The 17,973-nt window shown below is 62.3% G+C and overlaps 1 protein-coding gene across 2 annotated transcripts; it reads left to right on the top strand.

Moving 5' to 3' along the window:
* The first annotated feature begins 6,170 nt into the window (after nucleotides 1–6,170).
* On the top strand, nucleotides 6,171–11,210 carry GPIHBP1 (glycosylphosphatidylinositol anchored high density lipoprotein binding protein 1). 2 transcript variants are annotated; one of them, XM_059168813.1, is made up of 5 exons: nucleotides 6,171–6,188; nucleotides 9,228–9,331; nucleotides 9,827–9,943; nucleotides 10,591–10,707; nucleotides 10,871–11,210. In XM_059168813.1, exons 2-5 carry the CDS (start codon nucleotides 9,280–9,282, stop codon nucleotides 11,065–11,067), a joined length of 483 nt encoding a protein of 160 aa, XP_059024796.1. In that variant the 5' UTR covers nucleotides 6,171–6,188; nucleotides 9,228–9,279; the 3' UTR covers nucleotides 11,068–11,210. The 2 variants fall into 2 exon arrangements, with proteins under 2 accessions (XP_059024796.1, XP_059024795.1); XM_059168812.1 differs by having other exon boundaries at nucleotides 10,832–11,210.
* Nucleotides 11,211–17,973: the final 6,763 nt, after the last annotated feature.

The raw sequence follows: 17,973 nt of genomic DNA, 5'->3' as shown, positions 1-17,973 counted from the left end.
AAAGCCTCGCGCAAGCCAGGGCATTCGTTTCCGCAGCAGTGAGGGAGGTGAGCACGCCGGCGGCGAGCGGGCCGTCCCCTGCCTCCTCTCCCCTCTACACCAGGGTTCCCGGGGCCGGTCTCCCTCACAAACAACCGCAGGTAAAAATACTGGTGCCCCTCAGAGCACGGCGGGCAGGGCTCCCACCGCGGCGGGAAAGCGAAGGTCGCAGCGAGGAGAGTCCAGTGAACGTGCGGTCTCCCCGCAGCTATCCATGTCGTGTCTACACCGTGGTCTGGCCCAGGAAGCCTGCAGCAGCGTCAGGTCTAAAACAGCATCCACGCGCCTCGTTACGGAAGTTCCTCCTTGCTGTGAAATGTTCCCGTCACCAGAGCTGTCAGCCAGTCCATCTTTCTGCCCGAAGCCCGCGGCGGCTAAATCATCCGCAGGGGTGGGGTGGTGGGGAGTCTGGCCAGTTCTGAAAACAGGACATCAGTGAAGTTGGCCACTGGGACTGCCCCTTCCTCTCACGGAACGGTCTCTCCGCAGCCTGTGACGCTGACGGCATCTCACCCACAGAACTGCCTCCAAAGCCGGCGTCCGTCCTCGCAAACCTGGCTGCCGCCGTGCCAACTCGGGCCATGGAAGGTTCTGGATCGTCTGTTGTCTTTCCCCGTCTTCACAGCCTCTGTGTTCACGCTCCGGGAAGCACGTTCTCCGCTCCTCCCCGCGCAGCACCTCCTCAGCCGTGAGTTCGAGCCAGAGATTGCGGCAGTGCGGTCCCGCGTCCCGGCTCCGCTTGGGGCTCTGGTTCTCCTGCTGCTGGCCCCACGTCTGTGGGGACACCCTCCGCGGACGTCCTGAGCCCCTCCACCATCCACGGGGGTGATCCCCTTCCTCCAAACTCCTGTCTCTGTTCACATTTTGGCCTCTTGCCATGAACCACAAATTCTTTTTTTTTTTAAATTTTATTTATTTATTTGACAGACAGAGATCACAAGTAGGCAGAGAGGCAGAGAGAGAGGAGGAAGCAGGCTCCCCGCTGAGCAGAGAGCCCGATGTGGGGCTCGATCTCAGGACCCTGGGATCATGACCTAAGCCGAAGGCAGAGGCTTTAACCCACTGAGCCACCCAGGCGCCCATGAACCACAAATTCTTCACGACATCTAGGATGACGCATCTGTTGGGGCCGATTTAATGTTAAAGCCTGTTTAACTCTTAGGGCTGCTGAGCCAGAGCGACTCCATGTTGCCCAGGTAGCCATGTTGCTGGTTACATCCACAGACTTCATTCCGGGAATAAACACCCCCGTAGTTCCTGGTGTGGCTCCAGCTATCGATTCCAGGAGTAAACGCTTTAACAACAGAAGCCACGTACCTGGGGTCTGCGGTTACGCCCTATAAAACCAGCTTGTGAGATCAGGACAGGATCGCTCTCTTCGGAGGCGGCCCTGGCCGGTCAGTCGGACTTCTAATGCCTGGCATAGAATAAGGCTTTGCATTACTTTCATTTTGTCTCGGTCTCGTTCCTTTGATAACGGACCCCATCTGCGTCCTTTCCAGAAGGTTTTCAGCTGGCTTCGCCCAGCTCCGTCGGAGGACTCCCTACCCATGGCCGCTATCACCGTCTTAAATAAGACGACTTGACCGTGGATGCTACTCCTTGATCTCCTGGCCACAGATCCGCCTAAACCTCCGCGGCCGTCCCCATCAGAGCTCCTGGTGACCAGGTACACTGCCGGTGAGCGGTCCTATTTCAAAACGAATCTTTTCTTCCAGGCAGGAGGTCTCAAGAGTGGGCTTAAAACGGTCAATGAGTCCTGCTGTAAGCAGATGGCGGTGCACAGGCTCTCCCACTCCGTTGATAGAGCTCAGGCAGAAAGATTCCACATGATTCTGCAGGGCCTAGGACTTCCAGAATGGCCCGTGGGCACCGGCCTCATCTTACCTTCACCAGCTGCGGGAGCCCCTAACAAGGGGTCAGCCTGTCCTTTGAGGCTTTAAAGCCAGCCACCGACTTCTCTCCAGCTGCCGATGTCCTAGATGGCGTCTCCTCCCCGTACAAGGGACACCTGTTCATCTACACGGGACACCTGTTGCTTGGCACAGCGCCTTCGTGAGTGACCTGAGCTCGATCTTCTGGAGAACCACAGCGGCTCTGACGTCGGCACTGCCGTTCGGTCCTGCACGGGGACGGTCTGGAGACGACCCCTTCCTGCAGCCTCAGGGACCGCCGCCGGCTTCCGGCTGCTCTCCCGAGGCTTCCTCACCTCTCCCAGCCGACCCGGAACTGAAGAGCGCGCAGGCCTTGCTCTGGGTGAGGCTCTGGCTCGAGAGAAAGCGGTTCCTGCTGGGATCTTCTATCCAGACCAGAACCACGCTCTCCACGTCGGCAAGAAGGCCGTTTTGCTTTCTTACCAGCTGGGTATCCGGGAGAAGCTCGTGTGATTTCCTTCCAGAACTTCTTGCGTTCACAATGTGGCTGTGGGTGCAGGAGGCCTCGCCTTCCGCCTGTCTGGGTCCCCATCGGCCTTCTCACGACACTTGATCGTTTCTAGCTTTCCGATTTAAAGTGGGATGTGGGACTTTTCCTCTCACCTCAACAGACGGGTGCCTGTGGGGTTATTAACTGCCTAATCTCCGTGTTGTTGTGTCAGGGAACAGGGCTATCCGAGGAGAGGGCGAGAGAGGCGCGGGGCTGGCCGGTCGCGGAGCGGCCGCACAGAGACCGTGTTTACGAAGTTCTCCAGCTCCTGTGGGTGCGGTTTGTGTTGCCCCAAAACAATCACAGTAGTGACATCAAAGATCGCTGGTCACCATAACAAATCACGAACAATTAAAATGTTTGAAATACTGCAAGAATTGTTGAAGCACGACACAGAAGCGTGAAGTGAGCCAGCGCTGTTGGAGAAGCGGTGCGGACAGACTTGCGCGTGCGGTGGCCACAAATGCTCAGTGGTACAACACGCAGTGTCCGCAAAGCCGGAGACAACGGGGGAGCCCACAGGTGTTTCTCGTTACAAATCACAACATCTCAGTGTTCGACCACGGTGACCGCTTGGAAATGTTCATCATGAAACGTCCACATGGGGGGGGGGGGGCAGACTCTTCCCCATGCGTCTCCTTGACTGTCTGACAATTAAAAAAAAAAAAAAAAAAAAGTTGGGACGCCTGGGTGGCTCAGTTGGTTGAGCAGCTGCCTTCAGCCCAGGTCATGATCCCAGCGTCCTGGGATCGAGTCCCACATCGGGCTCCTTGCTTGGCAGGGAGCCTGCTTCTCCCTCTGACTCTGCCTGCCACTCTGTCTGCCTGTGCTCACTCTTACTCGCTCTCTCTCTAACAAATAAATAAATAAATAAAATCTTTTTTAAAAAAAAAGTTACCCAAACTTCTGTCACTAATTGAATGTGTCTTCTTTTTTTATTTTATTTTATTTATTGGAGAGACAACACGGGCGGGGACAGCGCGTAAGAACTTGTACCAGGCCGGTAGATGGTGTTTGATCACGTGTCAGTCCTCGCCCTGCTGCCCACGCAGCGGACACAAGGACGTGTCTACGCCGAAACAGGTGTGAAGAATAGGCAGAGCGAGCTTCTTCATAAATGCCCAAACCGGAACCAATGCCAACGCCACCCCATGAGATGAGGCTCCGTCTCCAGGATTCCCACATCGTGTAAATCTACACGGCAGCAAAAATGCGTGTGGACAGACCTCCACTCCACGGGGCCCGGGGGACAGTTGTCGCAAGCACTGTGGCCGGATGGAAGTAGTCGGATACAAAGCAGCTGAAACTCTGGGTGCCGTTGACGCGAGGTCTCACAACAGACAAAGTGAGTGTAGTGTTAGAAGTCCGAACTGTGGTCACCTTCAGGGGAGGGACACAGACTGAAAGGAACCCAAGGGAGTCTTCTGGGTTTCTAGAATGCTCTGCATCTTGAACGATACGAGTTTTTACTACATATGTATGTGTATACATGTTTCCTCGATCTGTACACTCAGTGTGCTATTTGCACACGCAGTTGTATGTAAATTCTATCTCCGCCTTTTTCGTGAAACAAAAAGACACGTGCTAGAATGTTCAGAGCCAAACACTGGGAACTGCCCACAGTTCGTCGGCTGGGCGATGGATAAAACAACTGTGGGGTGTGTTCCCAGGACACAATACTGCGCAGCACTGAAGGAAACCAGTGACATCTAACCTCCATGGTGCAAACGGACCTCAGGGGCCCAGCAGGAGTCAGAGGGTCCGGACAGGAAAGAGCACCGACAGGCTGACTCTAATTACATAAACAGGTTTCAGATAAAACCTTAGTTTGTCTACCAAGACCTTGCATCTTGCACAGCTTCTCCGAGCTCCCCTCCCGGTGCTGGATGGGGCGATGCCTGATTAACAAATTGTTTAATAAAGTCAGCTAGATCTTCCAATTCACTCCATCAAGTTTTGTTTTTTAATGCTTAAAAATAAAACCGCCAGTTATTTTTCCAGCAAAAGTGGGTTCATTAGGGAGCAGCAGAGATGGGCACCGTGGGACAAGCAGATAGTCACCTCCGCAGAACAGAAGAGGGGCTCTTTTTTTTTTTTTTTAAGATTTTATTTATTTATTTGACAGAGAGAGGCACAGCGAGAGAGGGAACACAAGCAGGGGGAGTGGGAGAGGGAGAAGCAGGCTTCCCACCAAGCAGGGAGCCCAATGCGGGGCTCCATCCCAGGACCCGGGGTTGTAGCCAAAGGCAGACGCTTAATGACTGAGCTGCGGGGCATCCAAGGGAGGCTCTTTTGTAGAAAGGGCAGGGGTGCGAGGAAGAGCAGTTGCAAACTGAGAGCTCATTGGAGTGAAGTGGGAGCTGGAAGTCTAGGGCTTCCCATGGCTGGGCACTGGCGTCTCTCACCAGCCGAGGAGGAGGACACTGGGCTTCCTACCTAGTCGGGTGGTAGTAGCAGCCTGCAAGGTGCGGCTCTCCCTGTCGGGCCTGCAGCGGAGGAGTGGTTGGGGTGAGAGCCGCCCCTGCTGGCCTCCAGACTCCAGTTCAGCGAGGCCCCTTTTACTCATGTCCCTGTGTCTGCAGATCTGCCACCATACCCGCCAGGCATCCCAGTGGGACCTCTCCAGGACGCGGGTCCCCTGCTCTGATGCTCGAGAGGCGCCCTGCTGCCAGGAGGACATCGGCAGCCCGTGAAGCCTGGGGCGGGGCCCAGCCCATAACCCGGCGAGGGGGGCCCCGCTCACCCTTGGGCTTCCCCGCTGCCACGCTGGACTGAGGGACCCTCCCCCAAGTGTGGACCCCCATGTCGAGCTCGGCCATCGGTGTCCTTCTGTCCAGACGCCCAGGGCTTACACACGCGCACGCGCACACGCACTCCTTCCCCCGCAGGGGGGTGGACAGTGCCGGAGGCAAACTTGAGTGGAAGTTGGTACTTCGGAGACCCGTTTCCTCCCCAGTCCCTCGGAAAGCAGCGCGCATGGTCGCGGCCGCTTGGACCGCGTCATCTTCTTCCGATTCGGGACACAAAGAGACCCTTCGTTCCTTTACACGGCTGCGGGGCACCCCTGCAAGATTCCAATGCGACCCAGTAAATGACAGCACCGTGTGCCGGCCCCGCGTGGCTTTTCCCAAGGGAGCCCCAGTGTAAGGCACCGGCGCCCCAGACTCCTGGCGGGCCGACCAAGGAACCCCTCGGCAGGGGCACGGGGTGGGGAAGGGTCTCTGGGAGGCAGCGCCCCAGGCAGAGAGTGCGGCGGGGTCGGCGGGGTGCGGGGCCGGGCGGGAGCAGCGGCCTCCGGACGCTCTGACCTGCGCGTACACGTGGGAGCCCGAGTTAGTGGCAGTTTAATGAGACACGCGGGTGCAGAACTGCAGACGGAGAGGGACCGATGCGACGCAGCCGCGCCGCCCGTGCCAGCAAGCCCCCTCCTGAGTGCGCGTCCGCGGGACGGGAAGGCAGGGACTTGAAGAGACACTCGGGGTCACCGCGGCCAGAGCGCCCGGTCCCTGCACCCGTCCACCGGCCAGCGGAGAAGCAGCGCAGCGGATCCGCAGAAGGGAACGCCATGGAGATGTGTCACGTGGAGGAACACATGGAGATGTGTCACACGCGTGTCACACGTGCGTGCGCCCCAAGGCTTGTGTGAGTGAAGTAAGCCAGTTACAAGAGGACACGCTGGTGTTTCACTTCTGCGAGGTCCCCAGCGCTGGGTTCAGAGACAGCAGGTGGGTCGGCGGTGCCAGGGGCTGGGGGAGGGGAGCTAGTGTTTCAGCGCAAGACGGAAAGTTCTGGAGGTGGATGGTGGGGAAGGCGGCACAACCAAGGCGCTGACCCTGCGGGGGGGGGGGGCTTGGAGGGGCCAGAGACCTGGGACCCTGGGTCACCCTCCACCGTGGGGCTTCCGCGGAAAGGGAGGCTGAGACTTTCCAGGGTTGATGTGGATGGAACCAATGGTGCCCAAGGACTAGGGAAAATGAAGGCCACAGGTGCCCAGGGGCGGGGGGGGGGGGGGGGGAGGCAGGCCGACTGACCGAAAGAATGAGGCGCGCCTCAAGCCCGGAGGGACGAATGGATGAGCTCCTGAGACCCTGAGCTTCCTCACAGGCTCCTGGTGTGACGGGGGGGGGGGGGGGGGGGTGCAGGGCACGTGCCCTCCAGCACCACTCGGAGCTCCCAGTGGCCAGCCCCGCCCCACTGTCTGCTAGTTTCTCAGTGCTGGGTTGCAGGGGAGAACGGGGCTTGTGTCCCCTGGCAAACCCCAGAACAGCCTGGGCAGGAGAGCAGCTTGGAGAGAGAGAATCCGGGGAGACTCCTCAGGGCCCCCTGCCCACTGGGGTGACAGGGTCCAGACTCTGCTGTAAGAGGGAAGCCCCTTCCTCCGCTCCCAGAGACTGAGTGTTGGCTGCAGAGAGGATGGGGGAGAGCCCGACCCGGGGGACACATGTGAGGACCAGCGCAGCTACAGCCCACCTCTGTCCCCCCAAACCCCATCCCCCTAGGCCTGTGGGCTGCAGGTGGGGACAGACACCCTTCCTGTCCCCACAGACACCAGACCTTTGCCCCTCAGTCAGAGACACCACTCACCTTTCCCCAGGTCTGGATCTGATCCAACTGGGTGGCCACAGAAGCCCACATGGGGAGCATGAGGGGGCATAGAATAGGGACTCAGGGCTCGGGCCAGAGCAGCAAGGCTCCCCAGGGAAAGCAGCGCCCTGCCCCACCCCCACCATGTCCTCCTCTGCCAGAATGACAGCAAATATGGATGGTTGGGATATCCTGTCCACGGCTGGCATGAGGTCTGAGCCCACGTCTGCTCCTGCCAGGAAAAACAAGGTGACCCACTAGGTTCACTTGGCTGGAGGGAGGCCACGGGAACTGCAGACCAGCCACGTCCACAGGGCCACCCACTGGAGCCAGCCGGGCCCAACCAGGCAGCACAGGCAAGATCGGATCCTTGCTGTGCAGGGGGTCTGCGGGCCGGGAGTGGGTGGCCCTGGGGCTGCCTCTGGACATGGGTATGGCCAAGGGGGAAGGGCTCCAAGCCCAGGGCGCAGGCCATGTAGCATGCAAGCTCTAACGTGGCACTCAGCTGCCCATGGGGCCGCCAGCCCTGAGCCCGGCCCTGGGTCTAAGGGAACCAAGTGGCTGTGCTGGGGTCGTAGGAGGCGCCCCTGTCCTCGAAGCCTGGGGTCAGGAAGCCGCCACTAAGGCATGTATTTGAACCAGAACATCTGAAAAGGCCTGGGTGGGCAGAGGGGTGGGTGCACCCTCCCCCAACCCAAGGGCTGGGGGTCCTGTGGATGCCAGGGGTCTGCCATCAGGGGGTTGGGGCAGGAGGTTGAGCTCCCTCAGCCTCGACAGGCCTCTAGCACACATGTTGGCCCCCAGCCCGGGGCTGGCTGGTCAGCGGCTTCTGCAGGGGCAGGCCTGGACGTCTCCCTCCCTGGACGGGGCAGAGGGCACAGCGAGCGCCCTCCATGGAGGGGAAGGGCGGCCAGCAGGGCTGAAGCTGGGCGGTGGCTCCTGGTCAGTAAGGCAGGGCTCTAACTCCACTGCTCCCCGGGGCTGCCCAGGAGCTGCGGTGTTGCAAGCACTGAAATGAACAGGACGTTACCATCCTCGGAGGCTTCTCACAGGCAGCTCTGGCTGGGCCTGTGGGGGTGGGGGGCACAGCTGGCAGGGGGCCCCTGCTCCCTAATAGTTCTGCGCCCCCACCCAGGGCCCTCCTGGGAGCAGCTCTGGGCCTGCTGGCAAGTAGGGTCCAGGAATGAAGAGGGTGGGCCCAGGGCCGTGTGCACCCGGCAGATGGACCCTTGCTGGAACGTGACTTTGGCCTTGGTGTGGGGAAGTCCTGGGGGCAGCCTCTCCCGGAGAATGAGGGGGCTCTGGGGGAGGCAAGGGTGCATGGCTCCCTAGGAATTGAGGCGGGACAACACCTCTTGCTGGCTGAGGCTTCAGAGAAGGGTCGTGGCAGCCAGCCCTGCAGGGACCGAGGCCGGGTGCTGTCCTCAGCACTGGCAGGCATTGGCTCCCGCTGGCCAAGACGTCCTATGAGGACCCTGAGGCCCAGAGGCCCAAGTGGAGCTGGTCCCAGATGCAGAGGGGGAAAAGGAGCCAGGCCCCAGGCCCAGCTGATCTCACCCCCGAGCCACCTCTCACCTCCTCTCTAGGTGGCCCCAGAGAATGTTCGAGGCACCTGCTGACAGTCAGAGAGGTGACTCCAGGCACCAAGGCACGCACATAGCTGGCAGGCGTGCGGCCCGGGCTCCAGGTCAAATCCAACTCCCTGCCCCTGTCCCCACTTTCCCACTGCCCCCCAGGAGGGGGAAGGGGCTCTCAGTGTCCCTTCAGGTCTGCGGCCCGCAGAGGAGGAGGGGTGCCCCCAGAGAAAGAGCGGGGTGCTGCCAAAGTTGCTAGAGGGTAGGAGGAACCCAGAAGGTAGGGCCCAGAGGCTCGGTCACAGGAGGCTTCCCCAGCCTTCCGCAAGCACTGCCCCCAGCGTGGGGCCAGGTTCGCCAGCTGCATTGCTCACGCCAGCAGGCCGGGCCAGCGCGGGACTGCGCAGGTGGACAAGACGCCCCCCACAGTGACTTCCTGTCCCCCCAGGCCCCTGAAGTCGGGGGGGAAATTGCTGTCCCTGGCCTGACGCCTGGCACCGGGGCCGGGTGAGGCCCATTGTTTGAGGCTGGAGCCGGGGCGGGGGGGGGCCAGGGCTCAGGGGCCTCCAGGAAGCCCCCGAATGCCCTCTGTCCCACTTCCCACAGACTGTGAGCCTGAGCAGGAGCCCTCGAGAGCGGACCGGCAGCCCCCGGCGGGATGAAGGTGCTCTCGGCTCTCCTGCTGGCCCTCCTGCTGTGCGGGCAGCCAGGTATCGGGGCCAGGGGACACCCCTGCAGTGAGAAGGGTTGGCACGGTCTGGGCCCACAGGGACCCTCAGGACACCCAGCCTGAGGGCAGGACATGGCACGGGGAGCGCGGGGGTCAGGCTGGAGTCTGAGGCTAGAGGGATGTTGACGTGGGCTGTCCTGGGCTCCCAAGGTCCCCAAACCTGTCCCTCCCTAGCTCCAGACCCCACCTCTTTGAATTGCAAGCTTCAGGGTTACCTCTGCTGTCCCGGCCTCAGTGTCCTCTTCTGTCACACAAGCGGACCGTCCTGAGGGTTTACTGGGGCGGGAGGGGCAGGGGCAGCGGCTGGTGCAGGGAAGCGAGCAGGGCCAGCAGCCGGGGGCCCGCAGAAAGGACCGAGTGGGAAGGAAGAGGGCGGAGGAGTGACGGAGGACAGATGGGGGGGACCCAGCCCTGGACCTTGAGCATGTGCGCTCGGTGCCTGGAAGCGGGCTCACAGGCTTCCCTGTGTGGCCAGGCACGGGGCGGGCGCAGGAGGACGACGACGACGACCAGGACATCGGGCAGGACGGCTACGACGATGAGGAGGAGGACGAGGAGGAGGCCAGTGTGGCTGCAGGCGGCGGGGACAGAGGTGACCGTCCGCCCCTCCTGAGGGCGCAGGCACTCTCACTTCCTGGGGGCTCCGCTGACCGCCAGGCTTGGTGCAGGACTGGCAGGATGTGGATCGACAAGCAAAGCCTTCCAGGGGGCAGGGGAAGGCACGGGAAGGGCCCTGACCCTCGGCAGCCCCTTGCCTCTCACCCTGGCTGAGACCCTCGACGGCCACCTAGAGTGGGGAGCCTAGAGAAGGAGCCACTCCTGGGCAGGGAGCCTGAATAGGAGGTCGCTAGGCAGAGAGGGACGCAGTGGAGTCCCTGCCTGGAGAGACCAGCGAGTGTGCAGGCCCTGGGCACGGAGTCCAGCTCAGCCAGACAGGACGGTTTGGGGCTGGTGGGGAGAGGCGGGACGGGGCAGCCCTGGCCAGCCCTGAGGCAGGGTGTGGGCAGGCTGGGCAGGGGCTTTGAGAGGCATCTGCTGGGAACAAAGCACTGGCCTGCAGGGGGAGACGCAGGGCTGCAGGGGGAGGAACTGGGCCTGCAGGGGGGACTCTGGGCCTGCAGGGGAGGCTTTGACCTGCAGGGGGAGGCGCTGGGCCTGCAGGGGGGTTGGAACTGGGCTGCAGGGTGGGCTCTGGGCTGCAGGGGGAGGCCCTTGGCTTGAGCCCGCCTTGCCTCCCAGCGCTGCTGCAGTGCTACTCCTGCCAGTCCCTGCGCAGAGGGGAAGGCTGCGAGCAAGTTCAGATCTGTGCCCACAGCCACAGCTTCTGCAAAACCCTCATCTCCCACGGAAACACGGGTAAGCGGGCCCCAGGGTGGCCAGGGCGGGGGGAGCCCCAGCTTGCATGCAGAAAGGCGCACGCCCCTGCCCCAGCCTCTCCAGCCTGACGAAGACTTTCTCCGCCACCCCTCCCCACTCCCAGAGTCAGGGCCTCTGACCACTTACTCCGTATGGTGTACAGACACGTGTCACCCCTTCACCAAGACACTGGAGGGGACCCTGATGACTGTGACCTGCTGCCAGTCCACTCTCTGCAACCTCCCGCCCTGGCAGGACCCCCCGGGCAGCGGGGCCAGCAGCGCCCGGGGCCGCCGCACGGTGGTGGCCATCGCCCTGCTGCTCGGCCTCCTCTCCGGCCTCCAGGCCATGGGGTCCTGAACAGGTCGTCCCACCCGCACCCCAGCTCCCACTCTGGATGGCCAGCACTTTGTCCAGAGCCCGACCCACCTGCCCCTCCTCCCAGCCCCGGTTTGGCGAATAAACTCAGCATCGTACTGGTCCAGCCGGCGCGGCGCTCCCCAGCCCCGTCTGCATTTCCTCTTTCCTGTCTGTCTGGCGTCTCTGGCCTCCTCCTCCCCCCACTGCCTGTGCCAGCATGGGGACCCCAGGTCCAGGGCTCCGCTGCTCACGTGGCGGGTCCACACGGCCTGGGTAGAGAACACACGCATCCTAGGCCGGGGGAGAAGGCCGTGCCCTCTCCCCACTGTCCCATCACGGAAACGCCTCCGCCCACGACTGTGACCTGGGTCCTGAGAAGAGAAGTGGGCAGTGGGAGAGGCTAGGGAAGGGAACCCCAGGGTGCCCAGCCCCTGTCCTGGCCAGGCTGACCCCCTTGGCTGCTGGGGGCCCTCAGCCTTCCTGACTGGTGGCAACACAGAGCCCTGGGAGAGGAGGGAGGAGGCCTGGGTCCAGGCCTCAGTTTCCCCATCAGAGCAGCATGGAGCAAGGCTTAGAAGACCCCTCAATCCCCAGCAGCTCAACAGCCCCTGTGTAGAGAAGCCCAGAGTCCTACCCTGCCTGCCAAGTAACTCCGGCAGGCGGAGTAGCCTCCCATTTTCCGCTTCCTTTTTTTCCTTATTAAAGAAAACCTCAAGGCCTAGCTGGGGGGCAGATCCCTGGGGCAGAGGAGACAGGCCTTTCTTCTCCTTCCTCCTCCCTGCTGGCTCGAGTGATGCCTGGGGCTCAGCAGCCACTTTGCACCATGAGGCAGCACACTGAGGCCGGCAGGGCAGCATGGATCCAGGAAGGGCGCGGAGATCACTGGCGAACAGGAGCATCAGCCCCACACTGCCTACCTCGGGACCCCTGTCTCTGGGCGGGAAATGGCTGTGGGGTTAAAGTGAGTCATTTCTCCGTCATCACCTCATCACACACTGTCACACACACGTGCTCCTGGGGGTGCACACACTGTCATGTTACTCCCACCGGTGTACGCACTCGTGGCCGCACACGCTCACCCACACAGCCCCTCCCAGGGCAGCAAATAAAAGCAGAGCTCGGGGGTCACTCCGTCTGGGTTAAAATGTTAGCTAAGCCCACGCCCCAGCTCCATGACCCGTATGAACGCCACGCCGCACCTGCTCCGTGACCCAGACGAACCCCTGCTCCTGCCGCCCCCGCCCCAGCTGGGTTTCCCTGTCTGCTGCGTGGCAAGGGGGGGCCTCCTGGAAGGACCAGCCTCAGGGAAGGCCGACAGCGCTATGGGGAAGAGCCCCAGGCCTGAGCCAGTGGTTGGGAGGGGCCGGAGGAGGACCGAGTCCAGTCTGACGCACCAGGGCCGGTCAGGAGGGGACGGTCACCATCAGAAGGAACTGCCGGAATCAGGAGGTGGTCCCAGGGGACGACTCCCTCTCATCCGGGGTGGGCAGCCCCTCCCCACACAGTGGGCCCGCGGCAGTGTCGCTCTCTCCATCCAGCTCCACCGCTGCCTCCGCTGCTCAGGACGGCCTGGCACGTGACCACACGCGGCGGCTCACACCAGCTCCAACCGGTCACCTGTGGTCCTGAGGCTCGGGCTCCGACGGGAAGGGCGACGTTCCCTCCGGAGCCTGGGACCCTGCGTTTCCGCGTCAGCCTGACTGGGTCAAGGGAGGCGCGGATTCTGGGTGTGTCTGGGAGGGGCTTTCCAGAAGACATTAGCATTGGAGCGCCAAGATGGTCCCTGCCAATGTGGGGGCCTCACCCCGTCCCTGAGCCCCAGTGGAACAAAAAGGCAGAAAGGGCAAACTGGCCCTTCTGGAACTGGACGCCCGCCGTCTCCTGCCCTCAGACCTGGGCCTCCTGGTTCTCAGTTCTCAGGCTCCAGCCACTCCCCCCAGGGGCCCCCCTAGGGCTCCAGCTTGCGGGGCCGTGGGGACCTCTCGGTCTCCACAGCCACGTGAGCCAGGCCCTGTGATGGCTCTCACAGACACGACCGGGCGTCCGCCGCGCCTCTGGAACTGTCCCCTCACCCCCGTCTGCCTCAAATCTGCCTCCTCCTCCCTCTTACCAGGGTCTTTGTGGTGACATGGGGCTACCACCCAATGGAGATTCAACCCCACCACATCGCCCCTTCGCCACATGAGGCCACACACTCCGAGCCGCAGGGACCCGGACGTGGACGTCAGCCGGTCCTTATGGAGCAGCGCCCACCATCCGACCTCAGAGCCCCCAGCCTTGGACCCGAGGAGGGTGAAGCCCAGGTCCAGGGCCCAGCAGAAGGGCAAACTGGCCACAGGGGCCACAGCCCAGAAGTCAGGCGTAGCTCTCAGCCCCCGCACGGCCTCTAGCAATGCTCCCGCCGTCCAGACACCGTCAGACGCCCTTGCCTTTCCCACTCCTAGATTCAGGCTCCTAGAGAGCTGGGATTTTTGAGATTGAATCTGTGATGGGCAGGTGGGGGAGGGGGAGAAAGACAAACCACCGGACGGACAGCCTCCCCCGCGCTGCCCCTGCGTGCATGGCCTCCCTGTGTCTGGAGGCTGCTGTCACCCTCGGCCTGAGGCGGCAGAGTCGCCTGGGCTGATGTGCCTCAAGGCAGGCCGTTCCCCAAGTCACACACAGTCTTCCCTCCACCAGATACGCCAGTGCCCACAGCACTGTGCGCGGTGCCCCATGCCCCCGCTGGTCGTCGCGGATTCCAACTCATGGGACAAATTCTAACCCCACCTCCCTGCCCCGAGCTCTGACCAGCTGGGGACAAGGCACACAGAGACATGGGGCTCTAACGCTCCCCCAAGGAACATGCAGCTGAGTATGGGGGCCCCAGGCTGGGGGGTGAGGGTGGGGAGTGTGCCGGGGGCAGGCAGACCCTAGGGGCTGCAGGAGAGACAGCGGCAGAGCTGGAGGGCTGCTAGGACCGAAAGGTACTGTCGCACGGTCCTGGAGGCCAGAAGGCTAAGGTCAAGGTGTCAGTGGTATTGGTTGCTCCCGGGGCTCTCTCGTGGGTGTGTAGGTGGCCATCCTGCCCCCGCGTCCTCATGGGGTCATCCCTCAGTGCGTGTCTATGTCCTGGTCTCTTCTTGTAAGGGCATCGGTCAGTGGGGATCAGGGCCCCCAGTGACCTCCCCTACCCTCATGACCTCCACAAAGACCCATCTCCAAGCACGGTCACCCTCTGAAGTCCTGAGAAGGACCCTGCATGTGGATTCTGGGGACACGACGCAGGCCATAACCAGGGGCTGAGACAGAGCTCTGTGCAGCAGGCAGAGTGGCGTCAGCCCAGGCTGAGCTTAGGGAGGTGTTTCCAGGATGGGAGAGATGGGGCTTGGTGACAGCCTGGCCCGGGGGGACCCGCAGACACATGGGGGTGCTGAAGCACGTGCCCAAAAAAACAAGAATTCAAGGGCCCCTGCCTGTGGCCCTTCTGAGTGCATCCGGTAGCTCCTGCTGGCTTCCTCAGTCCTCTGTCCGTCGGTCCGTCCGGGTGCTCAGTGACCTGTCAGGGCTATTTGTGACGCCTGTGTCCCCCATGCGTTTGCAGCAGCACCAGCCGGCTGGCCCAGGAGCACTGGGTTCTGCCCACAGACCTCTGTAAATGGAGACGGGCTTCTCCCTCCCTGTCCCACAGAACCGGCAGTTCCTGTGGGGATTCGGCTCGGGCCGGCCTCAGGAGGTTGTAGTGGGTGACAGCAGGCACTTGGCTGAGGTCCCTTCTTCTAGACTGAAAGCCCGGGCAGGAGGCTTCCAAGATCCAGGCTCGCCACAGACAAGGAAGGACGTGTCCATCCCAGAGGTCACTAGCATAGGACAGGGAGAGGCCGCGGCTGGGAAAGCAGCCTCTGGGGCTTGGTCAGACTTCAGCGGTCCTCACCCCAGGGCACCTGCAGGTACACAAATGCCCAGAAGGTGCTTCTCAAGAGCCCTAATGCTGGTAACTTCTGGAGCTGGTGGCCGTGTGGCTCCCTGGCCTTTGTCAGTGTGCGTGGGAGCTGCTGAGATGACAAGGAGCCCCCGGGCTGACCTGCTGGCCAGGCCTCAAGTCTGAATGGGCCACTTCCCAGCTGCGTGACCTTGGCCAGCCACGCGGCCTCTCTGTGCACGGTCCCCTGGCCCACAGAGCCAGAGGAGAGCAGAACCCGTCTCCTAGGATCCGTGTGGAGGCTGACTCAGGTGCTGGCCACCAGGCGCTGGTGCTCCTGTGCCAGGGGTGATGCTGGTGGTCTCCGCTCTGACCCCTGGAGCTGTTCCGGAGGGAAGGGGAGTGCAGGCTCTGTCACCCTCTATCCCCTTCCCCGTACTGGGTCCGCCCGCTCACCCTTTCCCTTCTGCTCCCCCACAACTGACCCCCGACATGGAGAGGACAAACAAGCCCACTGGGCTGAGGAACCCCTTCCCAAGCTCTCTCTCCACTCACACCTCGGAACCAGCCCCTGGGGCCACCTAAAGGCCCTGTGTGCCCCCACCCAGTCCTGGCCCTGGGAGCAAGCTCAGCAAGAAGGCTCTGCTCCCTCTTCTGGGCCCTCAGGGCTGCCGGCCCGAACAAGGGATCCGGGGAGAGGGCGCACGCAGACAGTCCCTGGGCACACCAGCCCGGCAGCCTCCTTCCTCCCCACAGCGCCGGGCTCCTCCCCTCTCCTGCCCACCCAAGCCCCCCCACCCCCCAGTTCAGCTGCCATTGTCCACTCACCGCCCCCCCACCCTGGGGTGGTCTCAGGACATCCTTTCTCCCAAAACAGGAAGCAGGTGGCCACGTGCATTTCCTGTTCTTGTTCTCTCTGCGAGAACCAAGGATGAGGCATTGACCCAAAAGAGAGGCTCCTGACAATGGAGCTTGCTAAACACTGGCCCTCTGGTGACCGCTGGGTCTGCAGAAGCTGATGGACCCAGGGCCCCACCTGGAACCTTCCAGATGGAGAGGAGTCATGGGCTCCCCCCCGCGCTGGTGAGGGGTCCCATGTGGTTTGGCCTCAGAGGAGGCTCCAGGCAGAGGTGTGTCCTGCCTGAGGGTGCACCGGGGAGGGCACCAGGCTCCGGGGCGGGGCTGCTGGAGGTGGAGGGATGGCTGGCGCCTGGCCACAGGGTCTCAGAGAGTGGGGGGCAAGGGGCAGGAACGGAGAAACAGGGGAAAGCCTCTCCGTGGCTCCCCTCTCCCCCGACATCCTCATTCCTCCCAGAAAGAGCTTGAGCTGAGCTGTGGGTGTGGAAGTGTCTGTGCGGGAACTCAGTTCTCGTCCCACTACAGAGGACAGAGGACAGAGGACGCCGGCCCAGGGCCCGATCCCAGGAGCCCTGACCTGGGAGCATCCGTCGACAAGCAAGCCTTGAAGGCCGTGGCCACAGGAAAGCCTTCTGTGCCCCCGCAGCGTGCAGTCCACACGGTCACACAACCCTACAGTCGCCCAGAGAAGCCACGCCAGTGCCGCGCAGCCTCTGGGGCCAGGCGGACCTGACAGAGAACTGACGCTGGAGGGGAGCGGGGGCCTGACCTAGGGCTCGGGCTCCCCAGGCCTGCTGCCACCCGCGCAACCCCCAATCGTTCACTTCCCACAGCCGGCCCGTGGGGCGCCTGCGTGGCACTGACGCTTGGTCTCAGCTCGGGTCTTGATCTCAGGTTGTGAGTTCAGGCCCCGGGGTGGGCTTCGTGCTGGGTGTGGAGCCTCGTTAAAAAGAAACATATATAGAGACATATGAGGCCCGTCAGCAGACGAACACGGGGAAGGAGCGTACTTACCACCCGCCTGTCACTAACCGCAGGCTCAAGGGGCCAGGGGTGTGATGCATAATCGAGGATCCGCTCACGGGCAAGGAATCGGTGCTTCTAGGAATGGGAAACCTGACACCTGACGCTTAGGTCCTCACTCAGCACCAGGCATCTGAGGCCTCACTGAGCCCCTGCGAGCGTCCCCACTCCTGTGCTCTGGAGCAGTGGTTCTGGCCCCCGGCCGCCCAGAAGAGTCATCGAGGGGCACTTTTAAATCCTACCAATGTTAGGTGTCCACTCCCCCCCCACCGCTCGCCACCGGGAAACCGAACATTGATTTGACTGGCCAGGCTGTGACCTTTGCTTTACCCCGGCAGCCCGGAGCCCCGCTCTACTCGCCCTCCGGGCCTGCCTCTGCCTGATAAACACACAAATAAGGAGATATCAGAGTATGTCAGAGCCTGGAATGTGCTAGAAAAAAAATCACAGGGCCAGGCCCAGGAGTCTGAGGTAGGGGAAGAGACCAGCTGTGGCGTCACGGAGACCACTCCCTCCCTAAATGCAGGTGGCACCTGGGACTTGCTTCGAAACCACAGTATGGCAGAAGTGACAGACAGGACGTCAGGCCTGAGGTTACAGTGTACTGGTGACGTCACTCCCACAGTAAGGCTACACTCTATGAGACTCCATCTGTGCAGACCCGGGACAGAGGCTCTCTTGCTGGCCCTAAAGAAACAAACAGCCGCTGGGAACTGCCCATGGAGGGGGCAACACCACAGGGAATGGCTGGGGGCCACTAGGACCCACGGCCAGCCTCTAGCCAGCGGCCAATGAGAAGCAGGCCCTCCCTGCCACAGCCCCCAGGAAAGGCGTCCTGCCAGTAAGCAGGGGAGTGTGGAAGAGGCTCCTTCCCCAGGTGAGCCTCCGGCTGAGAACGCAGCCAGCTGGCACCCAGCTGCAGCCTGCAGCACCCGCACTGGACGGCGGCTGGTCGGGGCACCAGGATGCGCGCCCGCACGAACCCTGCTAGCAGACAAGTGCGGCGGTAAGCGGCTAAGTTTGTGGGAAGCAGGAAAGGGGCACAGAGGGCGGCCGGGTGGGCTCCACGGAGGCTGAGCTCCCAGGACAGCCCAGGCAGAGCGAGCACCAGCGCCCCGAACACC

The sequence above is a fragment of the Mustela lutreola genome, chromosome 3 (assembly GCF_030435805.1).
Source record: "Mustela lutreola isolate mMusLut2 chromosome 3, mMusLut2.pri, whole genome shotgun sequence".
Lineage (NCBI taxonomy): Eukaryota > Metazoa > Chordata > Mammalia > Carnivora > Mustelidae > Mustela > Mustela lutreola.
Note: the sequence above shows the minus strand (reverse complement) of the source record. Positions and strands in the feature narration are given on the sequence as shown.